General features: G+C 50.7%; 1 protein-coding gene across 1 annotated transcript; it reads right to left on the minus strand.

The window, feature by feature from the left end:
• Window positions 1–14581: 14581 nt before the first annotated feature.
• Window positions 14582–16484, minus strand: LOC308610601 (leucine-rich repeat-containing protein 37A3-like; the record flags this gene model as incomplete). Its single annotated transcript, XM_081259675.1, has 3 exons — window positions 14582–14772; window positions 15192–15787; window positions 16415–16484. The coding sequence occupies 3 exons, from the start codon at window positions 16482–16484 to the stop codon at window positions 14626–14628; spliced, it is 813 nt and encodes a 270-aa protein (XP_081115801.1). The 3' UTR covers window positions 14582–14625.
• Between the last annotated feature and the right edge of the window lie 1230 nt (window positions 16485–17714).

Raw genomic sequence — 17714 nt, forward strand, 5'->3', positions numbered from 1 at the left:
AGATGCAGGTAAACATTCGCCACAGTGGCCAGGAACCCTAAGAAGAAGCCATTGTCTTCACCCTTTATGGAGGGTTTGTCTTCTCTCAGGAAGAGGCTCAGAGAGATTCCTCAAGGCTTTGATTCCATAACCAAGACATACCCGGGTGAGAAGTGGCCCTTCACTCCTGTTTCTCAGACAGTTCCTGCTCTCTCCCCCATCCCCTCACCTCTTTGCCCTCATTTAGCTCTTTGGTGAGCAGAAATATCCCATCCAAAAGGGCTGGGATCAGGGAACAGGGCACAGAGCCTGGTCGGGGGACAGGGCAGCTGCCCGAGTCATCATCTGGAGATGGTCATGTTGTTAGCAGTTGACCCAGAGAATATGACGGGGCCTGGTTTCTCACACAAGGACACAGACTAACCGGAGGCCTGGGGCTCCTTCCTGCCACACTCAGGTCGGACCTCACCTATGAGCTCACTTCCGGGTTGTGTGGTGATCCCAGCCTTCTCACAGAGCCCTTTTTCCTTCTCCTCCCCAGTCCCATCCCACCAGAGGTCATGCCCACGCTGGGGCATCTCCTGGGCACGGATCCACACACGTTAAGCCATCTCACCTGGGGAGAGTGTGTGTCCTGTTCACCTGACCTTGGCATGCTGGTTGCTCACTTTGCTTCAGGATCTTCACCCCTAGTGTGTGTATGTGTGTACTGTTGTGCCATCTGTGTACCCCTCACTCCCTCGCGTACACTCATGGGCACACTACAGTGGGGACATCAAGGATGCAAAATTTGTGGATTGCTGCATGATTCTTAGAAATGAATAAAACTGTTCACAAAGGAAGGAGAGCTGTTAACTGCGCAGTTGGCTTATTTGTGAAAGTTTTTGTCCAACTTTCCCCAGCACGCTTTTAATAATTTGACTCAAGACAAGCTGGACATGGAGGAATGAGAGAGGGCAAGGGGTAGAGGGAAAGACGTTTCTGGGTGGGAGCTGGTGTACCATCCCCCGGGCACAGCTCCTGCGCAGAGGCCTGATAAGGAGCCCTCACCTCCACCCACCCCCTTCAACCAGAGAACTTCCAACTGCAGCTCCTCAATAACTGAAGAGCAGGAAAGCTGGTGACTGGAGGGAGGCTGGGGGAAGGGAGGAGGAAGGACCACAGTCCACCGTTAGTCCCTCACTTAAATGTTGGTGAAATTAATGACCCCAGTAGAAGAATTTGGCAAGTCCACGGCTTTCCTGGGTTTCACCCACCGGCTCTGTTTCCTCGGCTATCTGGAAAGGATGGAGAGCCCTTCCGAAGAAGCCTCTGGAATGTCAGCTTCTGGGAATCTTGCTGAGGACGCAGCGGGGAGGGAGCGCTTACTGGGAAACACTGGATTACCCTAGCTACCTTGGGGTGTCTGCAACCAGGGCTGCGGTTTCTGCGGACCTGAGCGGCAGGTGGCATCGGAGAGTCAGACCTGCTTGCGGGCACCAAGATGACACTCGGTCGGGAGACAGGGACAGGCCACAGAAACGTGAGGAAGTGCCACTCGCAGCCCAGAGGAGAGGAAATCCCCAAGCATGCACCCAGCCCTGGCCTCCGCGCCACGGGCTGCGTCCCAGGAACCATCGACACCTCTGAGCAGGCCAGATGGGAAGGGGGTGGGGCGGAGTACGGTTCCCATGGCGAACTGCTCGCTGAGGGCCCCAGGGCCTCTGCGGGCGCGCCGAGCCGCGCGCCTCTCCTCTGCGGGTAGGGGGCTGGGTCGCACTGGAGAGAGCGGCAGGAGGGTGTCTGAAGAGAGTTACCGCGTGAGAGAGCGGTTAAGAGCCCGCGGTCTCTTTGGAGATGCCCTGGCCAATGGCGGAAGCGGAAGCTGTTTATATGGGCGGGGCGTCGCCATGGCAGCAGGAGACGCCTTGCGAGCGACTACTGAGTGCGGGTCCCCGGGCCGCTGGCTTTCAGAGAGGCTCCATCAGGCGTGAGTGGCGACGAGGATTGCTGGCTGGGCCCTCGAGCTGGGAGCAGACAGCCGCGGTGAGGGTGGGCGGTGGGAGGAATTTCTTTGAAAACCTTCCTTTGGCCCGGGCTGCGCTCTGAGCCAGGTAAGGGATGGGGAGGGCTGCAGGCCGTGGGAAGGGAGGGCGTCGGTACCAGCCCGTTCTCCCATCGGTCCCTGACGGAAGTGGTGGGCCCGGGGACTGACATCAGAGGCGTCTGGGGGACACTCACTTCCCGCCCCCTTATAACTCTCTGTTTTGTTACCTTCCTTCCCCTTGATCCCCATCCTAATATCCCCTTTCAAAATCAGACGACCTCCCCCGCCCCCCAACCCGTCGTACTGCCCTCCTGGACTCTCGCCCCATTTCCATTCGTTGTGGAGGGAGAGAGGGGGGTTAATTTCCCGCTTTGAGGGAGAAAGGGGTGGCCTCGCATGCCCCTACACTATTCCCTCGTTTGGCTAATTGTCTCCTCTGCAAGATCAAAGAGGAAAAGAGCGAGGCAAACCCCGTGTGGGTCAGACACCCGGGCACAGCTTCCGTTTCCCAGACCTCGGCAGTAAAAGATCCTCCCCAGCTGCAGGACTCATTTTAGTAACAGCCTCCCCCCTCGCACACACTCTCCCCTCGGGGGTGGGGAAAGAGGGCTCAGTTCCCGCTCTGGTCCCCGCAGGCACCACATTCCGTTTGGAGGAGGATACCCCCGGATCGCGGGATAGGAGCACGCTTCCGGGAGGCTGCGTAACTAAATCCACAGGAGTCAGCGGGCCGAAGAGCTCGGCGGCCACCCTCGGCTCGGCTCGTGGATATTGACAGCCCCCTCGGAGAGTCCCCGCAGATATGGCGGAGCGCTGGCTACGCGTCTCGGGAGCAGGGGCAGTGGAGGAGGCCGGACCAGAAGGCGGCCTGGAGGAGTCCAACGCCCTGAATGACAGCCTGACCAGCCTGCAGTGGCTGCAGGAATTCTCCATTCTCAACGCCGAGGTCCCCGCCCTGCCTTCGGGGGACACCGACCCCCACGGCTACCACGAGCTCTCAGGCTCGGCCGAGCTGGGGTCTCCCCTGGCGGCGGACCCCGCCTGCCTGGGGCAGCCACACACACCCGGCAAGCCCACGTCCTCATGCACGCCGCGGAGCGCCCCCTCGCGGCTGCAGGCCTCGCCTCCCGACGACGTGGACTATGCCACCAACCCGCACGTGAAGCCACCCTACTCGTATGCCACGCTCATCTGCATGGCCATGCAGGCCAGCAAGGCCACCAAGATCACCCTGTCGGCCATCTACAAGTGGATCACGGACAACTTCTCTTACTTCCGCCACGCTGATCCCACCTGGCAGGTAGGGAGGCACTCCCTCCCACCCTCCGCATGCCCGCGCGGACTCGACTCACATCCCAGATCCGCAGGCCAAGTAGGCGCGGTACGGCCAGGGGCCCGAGAGAGGAAGGCCGTCCAGGAAGGACCTCAAAGGAGCCCAGTGCTTGGACTGCTGCCCCTTTGACTTCAGAGACGGAGGAGGGAGGATGTTCAGAGGGCTGTAGGGGTGCCGACATAGAGGTTCAAGTGGAAAGAACTTGTCACTCATCCGGCAGGCTCAGCCAAAGACCAGGGCTGAACTATGCGTGGACACAGCCCCCCAGGGTCGGCTGATGGACTGAGGGACACATTTTTGTCCCAAGTCCTGGAATTCCTTGACACTACCATCCTCAAGGTCAGTTTGTCAGGGCCTGACTGGAAGCAGAGCATCGTTGCTGCCAGGCTCTGCATCCTGCCTGCTTTCAGTTGGCTGGAGGGGCTCTGGGAGGGGAGAGGGGCGTGCTGCGGGGTGTGAAGGCCATCTGTGTCCCAGTGGAAGGGCTCCGGGGCCTTCCGAAAGCTGCTGTGCCAGCCCCCACCCAAAGCCCTCCCTAGTTTCCTGCCTACACTCCTCCCCATCTTCTCATCAACCTCCCTGGGGGGACAAATACCTCAGCCACGTGCTTTCCACAGGGGCTCTTTCCTCCCACACTGGCTTCATGTTCCAAGTCTCCCGAACCTGGCACAGAGCAGCCAAGGGGCCCAGGCCACCATGTAAACATCCCAGTCTTGCCAGGGGGCACTACTCACCTGCCGGCCCCACCCACCAGGCCCCAGACACCTGTGCCCCAGCGTGGTTTGGACTGTGCACCCAGGCATGAACATAGCAGCATGGTTGTTCAGGCTGGGCACACACTGCCCTGAGCATCTTTGACCATCAGGATCAGGGGCTACTTGGGGACAGAGACCCTGAGGACGCACAGATCCTTCCCTGTGGCACAGGTCACAGGATCAGAGTTCCTGTGATCACAGCTATTCCACGTTTGCTTGGGCCCTGACCCTGGGGCAGGTACCATTTGTAACCTTGGTGAGAAAGCAGAGACCCTCCACCACCCCCCACCCTACCCCAAGCCTGAGAGCCCCCAGGAATGAGCGCTATGCTCTTGGCTGGGTAATAATCAACTGAGGCCTCAGAGCCTGGGGTGGGAGGAGGGGCACATGGTGGGTGAGCGCCCAGGCCAGCAGCCAGCTCTACAAACAAGGAAAGTCATCAGATGCTCCCACACTTCATCCGCACCCACAAACCCCCTCACACCCACTCACTCATTTCACAGAGAAGGCCAGCCAGGCCCAGGCAGAGGGAGATGGCCGTCTAGGCCCTAGGGGAGCCAAGGCCTTTGGTCAGAGGCTGCAAGCGGTGGGGTAAGGGAGGGAGGGCAGGACAGGGTGGCACTGAGAGCCACCCTGCGTCTCAGGGCTCGGATGACTGAGCAGGCAGATATTCTGGCAAAAGGGAACAAAAGACCCCAACAGCACTCCCAGCTCCTGGTGCCCCGTGGCTGGTGTCCCAGAGCCTCCCGGTTGGAGCAGCGCCTCTGTCTCCCTGCCCCCATCAGAGAGAAGGTGGTGGTGGTGCTAGGAACCCCGCATCACTGACTCCACCCACTCACCCAGCTGTCTTCCTTCTCTCCTATCTCCCTGTGTCCAGAACTCCATCCGCCACAACTTGTCCCTGAACAAGGGCTTCATCAAGGTGCCTCAGGAGAAGGACGAGCCAGGCAAGGGGGGCTTCCGGCACATCGAACCCCAGTACGCCAAGCGGCATCTGAGTGGGGCCTTCAAGAAGCGGCGGCTGCCCCCAGTTCACATCCACCCGGCCTTTGCCCACCAGGCCGCGCCGGAGCCCAGCGCCGCCCCATGGGCCGGGCCACTGACCGTGAACACCGAGGCCCAGCAGCTGCTGCGGGAGTTCAAGGAGGCCACTGGGGAGCCGGGCTGGGTTGCAGGCGAGGGCAGGCTGGGGCGTAAGCGTAAACAGTCTCTGCCCAAGCAGGTGGCCAAGGTCCCGTGGCCCTCCAGCCCCCTGCTGTGGACCCAGGAGGAGCAGGGTGAGCTAGAACCCCTCAAGGGCAAGTTTGACTGGGAGGCCATCTTGGACGCTGGCACACTGGACGGGGAGCTGGGCACGCTGGAGACCTCGGAGCTGAGCCCACCGCTGAGCACTGCCTCACACGGGGACGTGGACCTCACCATCCATGGCCACCACATCGAGTGCCCTGTTACCTGGGGGCCTCCAGTGGAGCAGGCTACCAACAGCGTGGACTTTGATGAGACCTTCCTGGCCACAGCCTTCCTGCAGCACCCCTGGGACGAGAGCACCCATAGCTCCCTGCCCCCCAAGCCCCTCTTTGAGGCCGGGGATGCCACACTGGCCTCTGACCTGCATGACTGGGCCAGCCTGTGTGCCTTCTTGTAAGAATCCAGGCCCTGCCCCACCTCCAGACAGCACCAAAGTCTGGGCCCAGAGTGGCCCCCTCCCTGCCAGTGCAGGCCCATGGACACCCTACCGCCCAGGCAGGGGCTGGGCCAGGTCACCCCACCAGGCCACACGGCCCCCAGCCCAGGCCATCCTCAGATTCTAGTCCAGGAGGCTGAGAATTGGGGCCCAGGACAAAAATTGCTGCCTCTGCTCCCCAGCCCCCCATACACACAGTGTTTCATTGATCCACTTCTTCCCTGCCCCAGAGACACGCTAAGGGCCCTGCACTATGAGAGATGTGGCTTGGAGGTGTCCTGGCCAAGCTGGAAACATCAGTACAGGGCACGCACCAGAACATCTTAGCTTCGAAGCTTCTCTCTCTCCCGCTCTCCTCCCCAGGTTTCTATCCAGAGAAAGTTCCCAGGTACAACAAATGCTGATTAGGTGACTGCAAATTAACACCCTAGAGGCCTCTCCCGGCAGAGCTTCCCTGGGGCTGGGGCCGGCAGTCTGTGAGGAGGAGCTAGGCGGAGGGGCGAAGAGAGAGGAGACAGAAAGGAGGCCGGGGTGCCGGGTGGAGCCAGGAGATTTTCTAAGGCCTCTGGGATCTTCTGGCTTCATCCCTAGAGGTGGGGCAGAGGGTATGTGTCCCTAATCTTTGAGCCCATCTTGAGGCTGAGAGTAGCGGGGAGTTGGGGATCTGGGGGTTAGGGGTTGGGGCAGCCAAGCTGCAGAAGGAAAGGGGACAGACAGACTAATGTAGTGAGTGTAGCTACAGCTGAGGCTTAACTGGGAGGGACGCAGTGCTTGCTAGAACCACTGGGACCAGGAAGGGGGGATGGCCCCTTGCCCTTGCTTGCACTCCTGCGGGGGAGTGTCTTGCTCCACCTGAGGCTTCCTCCTGGGTTGCAGAAGTTTCAGCTTCTCCAAAAGACTGAAAGCTGAGCTGGGGTCTCCTGCTGGCTTGTGGCAGGTATAACTTCTTCTCCAGGATGCTCTGGATACTGAGCTGGGGTCTCCTCTTGTACTGAAGGTTTATTATGTGTACCGACTGCTGGAGATTGGGCTGAATCCTCCTGTTGAACTGGCAAAGGTTCAACCTCCTCAGATGGCTGTGAAGGCAGCGTGAGGGCCTCAAGCTGGGTTGTAGAAAATTCTGCATTAGTAAGGGGCACTGAGGGCTGAGCTGTAGGCTTGTGCTGATTTGGACAAGGTCCCACCTCTGGAGTGGGTTCTTCTGTGATGGTAAGCTCCACATCTGCAGGTTTGACAGCGACACTGGATAACTTTGAATGCTGAGCATGAGGGTGACTAGGAGGTGAAACTGTCATTTCCTGATGCTCTGGAGCTTGAGCTGGCTGTTCCTGTTGAGTTGGAGAAGGTTCCACCTCCCCTGAAGAAGGCTCTGGAGGCTGAGCTGGTTGCTCCTGCAGGGTTGCAGAAGGTCCTATCTCCGGAGGAGACAGAGCTGGGATCTCCTGCTGGGTTGGAGAAGATTCTGCCTCATTAGGAGGCTCTAGAGACGGAGCTGAGGCTTCCTCCTGGGTTGCAGAAGTGTCAGCTTCTCCAAAAGACTCTGAAAGCTGAGCTGGGGTCTCCTGCTGGGTTGCTGCTTTCACCTCCTCAGGAGGCTCTGTAGGTTCCGAAGGCTGAGTCGGTTGTTCCTGTTCCCTTGGAGAAGGCTCAGCTTCCACAAGAGGCTCTGGAGGCTGACCTGTGGGCTCCTGCTGGGTTGGAGAAGGTTCAACTTCCCCAGGAGGCTCAGAAGGCTGAGCTGGCTGCTACTGCTCCCTTGACGTCTCATCCTCTCCAGGAGGCTCTGGAGGCCTAGCTGTGGTCTCTTGTTGGGGCCCAAGGGGCCCAAAAAGACCAAAAGAATCAACTGAAATTTTATTGGAAGTAACATGAGTAAGATGGCTCCATACAAAATCAAGAGATCAACATATTAGCCTCAATAGCTTTCCCATATAACACAACTAACTAACTAAAAAACAGAAGAAACCTCCCATTTACTATATCAATAAAAATGCATAAAGCACCTAGGAATAAGTTTAGCCACAAATTTGTAAGACCTATGTGATGAAAATATTAAAACTTTTTTGAAGGACATTAAGAATCTTCTAATTCTGTCTCCTCAGGATGCTCAGGAGGTGGAGCCAGGGCCTCCTGCTGAGCTGTAGGAAACTCAGCTTCCGTAGTGGCCTCTGGATTCATGGTAAATTCCAAATCCAGAGGTTGCAGTGGAACACGGGGCAAGTTTGAAGGAGCGTGACGCTGAACGCCAGGTAGAGACGCTACCTCATCAGTCACTGGAATTTGAAGTACATACTCAGTAGGGAAAGCTGGAGCCGCACTTGGGGCCTCTTGATGGAGTAGAGAAGGATCAATCTCCTCAGGGTGCTCTGGAGGCTGAGATGGGGTCTCCTCCTGGACTGGAGAAGGTTCAACCTCTTTAGTGACCTGTGGATTTATGGGAAGTGACAGATCCAGAGACTTAACAGTGCCATTGTACAAGTGTGACTGCTGAGCTTCATTTACCCCGTGATGTGCTTCTAGTCGAACTACAACCTCCTTAAGTGTCTCCAAAGGCCGGGCGAGGGCCTCCTGAGGACTTGAAGTTTCTAGTTCCTCAGGGGCCTCTGAAGGCTGAGATGGAGCCTCCTGCGGAAGTGGAGGTGGTTCTACCTCTTGAGTGGGCTCTGCATGCTGAGCCTGGGCCTCTGCCTGGGGTGAAAAAGATTCAACGTCCTCAGGGGTCTGTGGATGCTGAGCAGGGGCCTCTTGATGAGGTAAAGATTCAGCCTCCTCAGTGAGCTCTGGATGAGGAGTTTGGGCCTCCTGCTGGGATGCAGAAATATCTCATCCTCATCAGAAGACTCCCTGTCGTGTAGCTTTTGGGCCATGTTTTCCTTGCATGTGGCGCTGAGAGGCCTATACATATCCCTAAGCCAAAGTGGCCGCCTTCTCCCGAAAAAGCCCTCCTAGAACACAGAAAGGGAAATATTAATTCTGCATCTCCTCTGCTTTCTCTGGCCACACTACTTTATCCTCCTCACATCTACCTGACTCTCACTTTCCCCTGAGCTTCTCTTATGCAGCAGAAATCAAAAAAAGGCCCTTGGAGGAAAACACACACAGTTAGTGTTACATGTCACTTTTCATCTCTCTCAAAATGTGCTATCTCTGCTTTCATTAGGACTAAATGGGGACCTCAGTCCATAATCACAATGAGCAAAATCACCACAGACCCGGGATCATGAAAATCATTGCATGCATGCTGGCCTTCCAGAAGTTCTCTGTGTCTGTCCAAAATGGACCCCAAGTGTCTCTGGGGAGACGTTTGTATGTGGCTTAGCATGGAGCATAGGCAGGATTTTCAGCCCCGTTCACCTTTCTTTGCCCTTGGCCAACTGCCCTCGTGCAGTGAAAACACTGCACAACGGCACTGGGCAGAAACTTGTTACTCCCTTAGAAGCGCTTCACACCAGTTTGCTTCGGACTTAGTCGCACATGCAGCATTTGCTGGGGGTGTGGGTGTGGGGAGAAGGTGATTTTATTTTCCTGGCTGCTCTATCCTATAAGTTGAATCTCACCAAGTAAACACCTGAACCCAACGAGCAAAGTCATCTATAGTTCTCTGACTTTCACTCTGCAGGCTGTCATTCAGGTGTCAGTGAATTGTGGAATCCGTTTAAAGGCCATGACCAGCAGGGAAGCACAAAATACTCTTTTCGAATACAAATAGAAGAGAAAAAAATCACAGTGCACAATAAGTTTGTTTCAGAAACTACTTATGTCCATATAGTATGTGTCTACTCAACTGTGACATAAAACGTAGCTCACAGCCCAAGCACAGTGTGTGATCAGTGGAGAAGTCCTCAGTGGAAAGGGACCATCTTCTTCTTGGTAATCACTAGCAGTATGACCATGGGGCAAGATAGTTTCCCTTTCTCTTTCTCCAGTTCCTTATTACAAAAGGAAGAGACAAACTAGTGTCTAAAGTTTCTCCCGGTTAAAATTCTATGAGGTTTGGATAAAGGGAATAGAGACTAGGGGCCTGAAAAACAGTAGGATGAGAAGGGAAGTTTTCTTGCCACTTTCCAGGAGGGACTCATATGTTCTACCTTTCGTCAGCTTTGAGTGAGGCCAGCCCCTAAATCCCCAACCATGTGGCCCTCCCTACCCCAGAGCCTCCTAGAAGGCCTCTGGCCTGGCCTGATGCCTGGGAGCCAGGCATCAGCCCAGCAGGAACAGGTACAACCAAAACCTCTCCCCGTCCACCCTCTTTCCTTAAAGGACTAGTGAGAGCAGATGAATGTGTGCCAGTCCTGTTCTAACTCAGCCTGGGCTGGGGAGCTAATTCTGCTGATAAATAAACTAGGGTAAACCATTAGGGTAATTAAGCATTCTTCCTGCCTTTGGTGAGGAAACTGAAATAGATGAGTTCTAAGTTCTCCTCTAGTTGTAAAATTCTGCTTTCAAAGACCAATATTTACCTCCTGCTTCTTTTTCTATCTTCCTCTTCTGCAATTCTATGAGAAGAAATCTGTTTTGAAAGAAAACAGGATCATGATTATCCATTACAACTATTTCCAAATCCTTATTCATTCCTTTTTACTTTAAATCTTATCTATCCAGTAAGATGATAACTCTTTCAAGGAAAGGAATTCTACCCTGTTTAAGAATCCTTTGACTCTTCCACAGTACCTAACAGGGTCTTCAATGCAGCTGGCGATATATTTTATTGACTCTTTTAGATAATGTTCAACAGATAATTCCTAATAAAAACTCTTAGAAGTAGGAAAAGAAAATAAAAGTATCTGGCAGAAACCTAAGCATTGTTTTAAAGTCAAGAACAAGAGTAGGATGCCCAATCATTACTGCTACTATTGAGCATTGTGGAGGAGGTCTTAATCAGCACGATAAGAAAAACAAAGTATTGGAAAGAAGAGACAAACATATCTGAATATGAAACAAGGGGCCCAAAAAGACCAAAAGAATCAACTGAAATTTTATTGGAAGTAACATGAGTAAGATGGCTCCATACAAAATCAAGAGATCAACATATTAGCCTCAATAGCTTTCCCATATAACACAACTAACTAACTAAAAAACAGAAGAAACCTCCCATTTACTATATCAATAAAAATGCATAAAGCACCTAGGAATAAATTTAGCCACAAATTTGTAAGACCTATGTGATGAAAATATTAAAACTTTTTTGAAGGACATTAAGAAGTACTTACATGGCATGAGATACCATCCTCCTAGAATGTTGTAAAGAGGTCAATTCTCTTCAAATGAAACTAAAAATTCAATGCAATCCATTTTATAGCCAAAATAATTTTTAAATAAAACCTGGCCAGCTGACATTTGGTAGAGAATATATGTAAGAATAGTTATGAAATGTATGCAAAAGAAGGTCAAAGAGCAGGACCTTGCCCTACCAGATATAAAATATGTTATAGAGCAACTGGAATTAAGCAGTGTGATGTTAGTACTGGTACAGGACAAGATAACTGGATCACAGAACAGCATCCAGATGAAGATAGCATATTAGACCAGGGAAGAAAGAATAAACCATTCAGTGAAAGATTTGAAAAGAATCAGATCTTCATGTAGGGGGAAAAAGTTAGACCCCCTACCTCAACCACACGAACAAACAAATACAACAAATTCTGGACAGATTATAAAAGTACTTGAAGAAAATATTAGAGATGATTTTTACGTCACGAGGTGACAAAGGCCTGGCTAACAAAACCCACCCCACATGAGCCATGAGGAGACGACAGGCAGATATGGTGGCAGACTGTCAACACACCTCCTACTCTTCACAGACCTTGCCCCCTTTTCCCCTGGACTGTTTGTCTTCTTCTTGTTGACTTATAAAACTCTTGGGAGTTCCCTGGTGGTCCAGTGGTTAGGGCGTGGCTCTTTCACTGCTGTGGCCTGAGGTTCAATCCCTTGTCAAGGGACTAAGATCCTGCAAGCTGCACAGCATGGCCAAACCCCACCACTTCGAAACAAACAAACAAAAACTCTTTATGGTAAAGAAATACTGGCTTTCATTGAATTTCAGTGTTTCGAATATTTCCAGTGTTTTTGTCTCTAAGGAGACAAGACAAAAGAGTGGAGTAGGGAGCACCAGCTTTGCAGTCGGGTGAAACTGCCTTCTGCTTTTGGTTTGGCCGCTGGGGCCTTACACTGATCTCCTTCATCTATGAGGGAGGGATAGTAATATCATCCTCACAGGACTGTGGGCTTTAAATCAGACAATATATGGAAAACTCTTCATCTTATGCTTGGCATGAATCAGTGCTAAGCTGGTGTCACAGACAAGATGGTGGAATATATCAAAGGCTCTGCTTGTGGCATCAGCCTCTGCAGGCTCTTTCCCACCAGAAGATTATAGAAATATTGCTTTTATTTTCTTCTAATACCTTTATGTGGTCTTTTTTCACATTTATGGATATATGTTTATTTAACATGAAACATGGGGATCTGCTATTTACCCCCCCCAAATAGTTAGGCAGCTATTCTATCACCATTTATTCATTTTCTTCCCCTGATTGCAATATTAAAACATGACATTTCAAAAGTCTTAAGAACACAGGGGTCTATTGCTGGACTCTATCCTACTTCAAATAAATATTCGGTTGCATTATTCCTCACTGTGGAATTGACATAACGCCTCATCTCTCTTCCGTTGAACACCATTATTGTCTACCAAAGGAAGAACACTGCATGGCCCCTGTCCTCCAAAAGCTTATCGTATATGTGGGGAGAGGAAATAACGGTTAGGACTCCTCACTTTCACTGCTGAGGGAACAGGTCCAATCCCTGCTTGGGGAACTAAGATCACACAGGCCCAAACAAAACAAAACAAAACAGATGCAAGAAGTTAAAAACAATAAAAAGGGGACTTTACAGAAATTCTAAAAATGCCAAAGGCCATATGCCACCTGAGATGTAGAGGGTACAGTCTGGGCAATGGCCAATGACTAGCAAGCTAGTCCCCAGCCTCCTAGGCTCAGAAATCACACTCTTCCTCACCAAGCGAGAACTGACGTCTTCCTGTTGTGGCAGTCTCACTTTAGCAATATCACAGGATGGATCAAACATCAGAATGCCAAATTATTACTTGACAATGAGAAATACATCTGTTCTACACACAGGGCATCTGTGTCTACACAATCAGAGAATTACCTTCTGTGGGGACAGGCCTCCGTGGCACACTAAAGCACAATCACAGAATCGAAGGCCACTTGGTGACAACAGAATTAGAAAAGGAATCAGCTGAATCCAGAATTTAATGGGAAGGCCTGAGGTAACTGGATCCATCCATCTCCTCAACAGGCAGCCTGGCTAGTGGGCCTGACTCTTCAGTTATGCTGCCTAAGGTGCCATCTCTACTCTTGGGCAATGTGAGGATGGGCACTGCCCATGTTGGTCTCTCCTCACCTTTTCTATGCTTTCACTAGTGACCAACCCTCCTGCAGATAGACACATTTCTCTTTAGAAGTTAGTACATCATGTCAGGTTTGATTCAAGTGTGATAGGCCAGGAAGCCATTGGTGCTTACACGTGTCTCTGCTCAGCTCCATGATGTGCTAACCTTGGTGGCTCTCTCCTGGGGGGCTGCCTTTCAAAAAACTGCTTACCACTTTTGTGAGTTCTGAGGGGAGGGGACTGCTTTGCTATGGCCCCTAAGAAATGGTGACAAACCTCACAGGACTAGGATCAGGAGGGCTGGAGTATTCAGGGAAGGCTTTACAGAGAAAGATATCTGAACTTGAGTTGGCTTTTCAGAGATTCATAGGAGTTCCACAGGCAAAGCAAAATAAAGGAATTTTCGATGGACAAAGGCACAGACAAAAGTAGGAATGGGTATGGTGTAACTAGCGTATAGTGAGGAGCTGCTTTGGCTGGAATGGAGGGCTGCCATTACAGGAGAAAAGATAACTAAAGTAATGTGGAGTGGTAGGGTAGAATCAAGACTGTCAGCCTATTAAAATCACTCTTTTAATGTTAGCAACCGCCTGCTGGGAAAAGTAATCAACCACTATGTAACTGAACAAAAGGTAAACAGGCTAGCTCCAGGAATGGGCTACTATAAATATTTGAGGGTAGCCTGCTGCAAGATTTTACTTGCAGTGTTTTAATGGAACCTATCTACACAATTCCTAATACACCGGAGAAGAAAGCTGCTAAGTAAACCTGAGGAATTGACGAGATCACACTTGTGTCTTTCAGGCATGTCCTTTTAGCCCTCCCAGGGTGACTGATAGCTCCTTGAGTATGGAGATCCTATATCTCTCATCACTTCAGCCAAGAAGGAAAGGAATCAACGGTAGAATGAGAGTGACTGGTGAGGACCTCAAATCAGCATACTTTGTTGAGTTGAAGAAAATTTATTATCATGTCAACTCTGGCCTTCTTATAAACTTCACTTGTCAAAAGAGTCCAATAGCTTGTTATCAGGGATCCAATTCCATAGGGATCTCCTGGGAGTGAAGTTCCTTTTAAAAGAGTCCTGTGGGGACTTCCCTGGTGGTGCAATGGTTAAGGATCCGCCTGCCAGCACAGGGCACACAGGTTCGATCCCTGGTCTGGGGAGGTCCCACATGCCGCAGAGCAACTAAATCAGTGTGCCACAACTCCTGAGCCCGCGCGTCTAGAGCCCGTACTCCACAACAAGAGATTCCACCTCAATAAGAAGCCCGTGAAACGCAATGAAGACCCAACACAGCCAAACAAACAAACAAAAAAACCACAAAAAAACATCCTGGGAATATACTTTTCAGTAAAAGAACAAAGTGTATGTCAGTCCTCATGGCTAAAGGGAAGAATGAAGTAGTAGTAGGTGGAAAGGTGGATTTGATTCTCAGTTTCTGGGTTCTGAATCTGAATTAATTATTGTCCTTACCTCAATGAGACAGAGAATTGTAACACAAATCATCACTACTACAGGTACAGATACTGCCACGATGAGTTTGTTGTTATAGCCATACCCTGGAACTTCTTTTGTGAGCTAAAAAAATATATAACAATTTTTAAAAACAAGGAGATAGAAGGGATGAAAACTTACGATTCTTAATCCTATTCTACACGATAGCTAACTATTCTTAAACTACTATGAAACCCAATCCTTTCAGGCGAGTAGCTTCTATAAGAACAAGCCAAATTTAATGTTATTAGTCTTATGATTAGCATTTTCTTCTACAATTTATCTACAATTTATTTATCTTGTGTTATGTCCTTTTTGCGTCTACCCTAGGAATAGTGACACACGCTCTCAATGAGCAAAGTTGGAGATCACTGTCTTAGCCCGTTTCATGGCTGAAGATAAGATACTGACTAGGAGCCCGTGGTATTCCCGCTTGGGCACGTTAATGGCATGTCCTAAACTGAGTAAAAGTCCAAGTCCCATGTGTCAGGGGTTATCCTCACCTCACTTGACTCCTGCTCTTTCTGCTCACTCTGGGCTTCTGTGCTCTCACTGATATAGCTGTCAGCCTTCCACTGGTCCATATCCCATTCCGCTTTGGACACATTTACTTCTTGCTGCTTGCTGAGAAGCTTCATCAGGAGGCCTGTTCTAGAGATGAGGTTGGCACAGGCCAGCTGCACGTGGGTGTCCGAGCAGTCTATTTTCAAAGTCTGGATAACATGAGAAATGAGCCTTTGCACGTCATTGTTGGGGATGAGGGACCAGAGCTGCTGGTTTAGCTGAGTTTCAACTGGATCACCCGGGGATGCGAGCCCTGGCAAAGTGAAGCCTGTGGGCTTAGAGGATAATTCAGTGACCATGTTGTGGTGCTCCCATTGTGTTTTGTTGGTGTGTTGAACAGCTGGCATACTGTTGTCTGCAGCAACAGTAGAATGTGCAGTGGAGACGTTCCTATGGCTAGTGTTTCCAGGGCCGGTTCCTCCTGGCAGAGTAGCGTTTCCTGTAGAAATAATTGCTTCAGAAACATTTTGTGCAGTATTGTTTACTGAAGTAGTGTTTTCTGCAGAAGGGTCTGAAAGAGAAGAAGTCACTTCTCCTGAAGACGAAACAGCCTCTCGTGGAGGGGAATTTATGAGACTCCTCACGACAGGGAATGGAGGGCTTGCAAGCATCATTCTATCAAGTGAACTTTTCTTTCTGAACTTTCGACTCCCTTTTTTTTTCTTTTTGCGGTACACAGCCCTCTCACCGTTGTGGCCTCTTCCGTTGCGGAGCACAGGCTCCGGACGCGCAGGCTCAGCAGCCATGGCTCACGGGCCCAGCCGCTCCACGGCATGTGGGATCTTCCTGGACCAGGACACGAACCTGTGTCTCCTGCATCGGCAGGCGGACTCCCAACCACTGTGCCACCAGGGAAGCCCCTCAACTCCTTTTAACTTTGGGTTTTCTGTGGACCCAAGGAGACCTAATTTTATGGAAGATGTATTTTTTTTCCAGAATGTGAGATTAATGCGAAGTCCTTAATATTTCTAACAATTGCCTTTGCATCTTCGAAAACATGAAGAGCGTTGGATAAGTCTTTTGATTTGCTTTTAACCTCAGATGGGGATTTTGGCGGGATGGAGGCACAAGGCCTGCCCTTGAAGTACGGTTTCAGGGAAGAGGAGCCTGCGGCCTTGTGTTCCTTTATGAATGAAGACTCTGCATTGGAGGTCTTTCCTACCAGCTTCCTGGGCCTCTACACCACGAGAAGCTGTTTCAGCTTTCTTGGGGATGGCCTCCTGAGCTTTCATTCTTTGGCAGTGTTCGCCACAGATGGTTGGGCATTCTGTTTCCTCCTGACGCTCTCATCTCCCACTGCTTTGAGGTGCATTTTATGTATGCCCCTTGAGGACCTTGTTCACTCTCAGCAGCTTTTCCTCTGTACTCTCCATCTTTGCTAGGCTGTCTTTCTGTGGTTGGGCAGTTTCTAATTTCTTTTGAAAGATGTAGCGTGTAAACATGGCAGTTAAAAGGTTGGAACGCGTACACGTGGCAGGTGTTTCTTCCTTTTTTACCTCATCAATTTTTTCTTGAGTTTCTGCATCTAACAAATTTTCCACAAAATGGAGTTCCCTCAGTTTGTTTTCATTAGTTGAATTGTTGGGGACAGGTTTAACAGAAGGGCTCCTTGTATTGTTTATCAAAAGGCCCAGCGGCATATCTCCATCTTGTGTATTTGAAAAAAGAAGTTGAATGAATGGTAATAATGTTGATTCCACATCTCCTAGAGTTCCCTCTGAGATATAAGGCAGTATGTAACATAGTGCACTGATAATATCACTTTTATTATTAGAGTCCAGCTGCTCATTCATGAAGCCTGACAGGCTGACAGCACTGTTAGGTGAGGACATCCTCTCTGACTCAATAGTCCGCTCAGTGCTGTTGTTCTTCTTCTGGGCTTGTAACACCTTCATCAACGATCCTCCTGCATTCTCTATAGATGTTTCTTCATCTGTCAAAAGAGAAGGGAGTGTTTTTGATCATTGAAGACTGATGGGACAGCCTTTTGTCAGTCCACAGCCAAAGAAATTAGGAATCAGTCAAAGTTTGAGTGCCACTTAGGAGAAAAAGAAACCCACACTTAAGCCTATGACTGGCAACAACAAAATGTGAGAAAGGTCTCTCTTGAAAAAGGGGCTATCTACTCAGAAAATTCTGTAGCATGAAATATAGGAACTATATTCAGGATTACTCCACTGGTTCCCAGGGGCCAGTACTCAAGAAAAGCCAAGGCTGGAAGACAAATATTCTCCTAATCAGCTGGACTCTCTGCAGATCTACTGTGACTCCTCACATTCATATACCCCATCCTGTCCTGCCTCAGAGGCACAGGAATGTGAGGCTTCCTCTCTCCACCTCTTCAGTGTGCTTGTGTTCTTGCTGCTATCACAGATCTCCACGACAACCACCACCGCTAACAGGTCGTCATCTGGACATGTCCTTCTCCAACTACCCACTGAGTCCATTGCTTAGTCCCTGCT

The sequence above is a fragment of the Mesoplodon bidens genome (genome assembly GCF_964165515.1).
Source record: "Mesoplodon bidens genome assembly, contig: HAP1_SCAFFOLD_304, whole genome shotgun sequence".
NCBI classification, from domain to species: Eukaryota; Metazoa; Chordata; class Mammalia; order Artiodactyla; family Ziphiidae; genus Mesoplodon; species Mesoplodon bidens.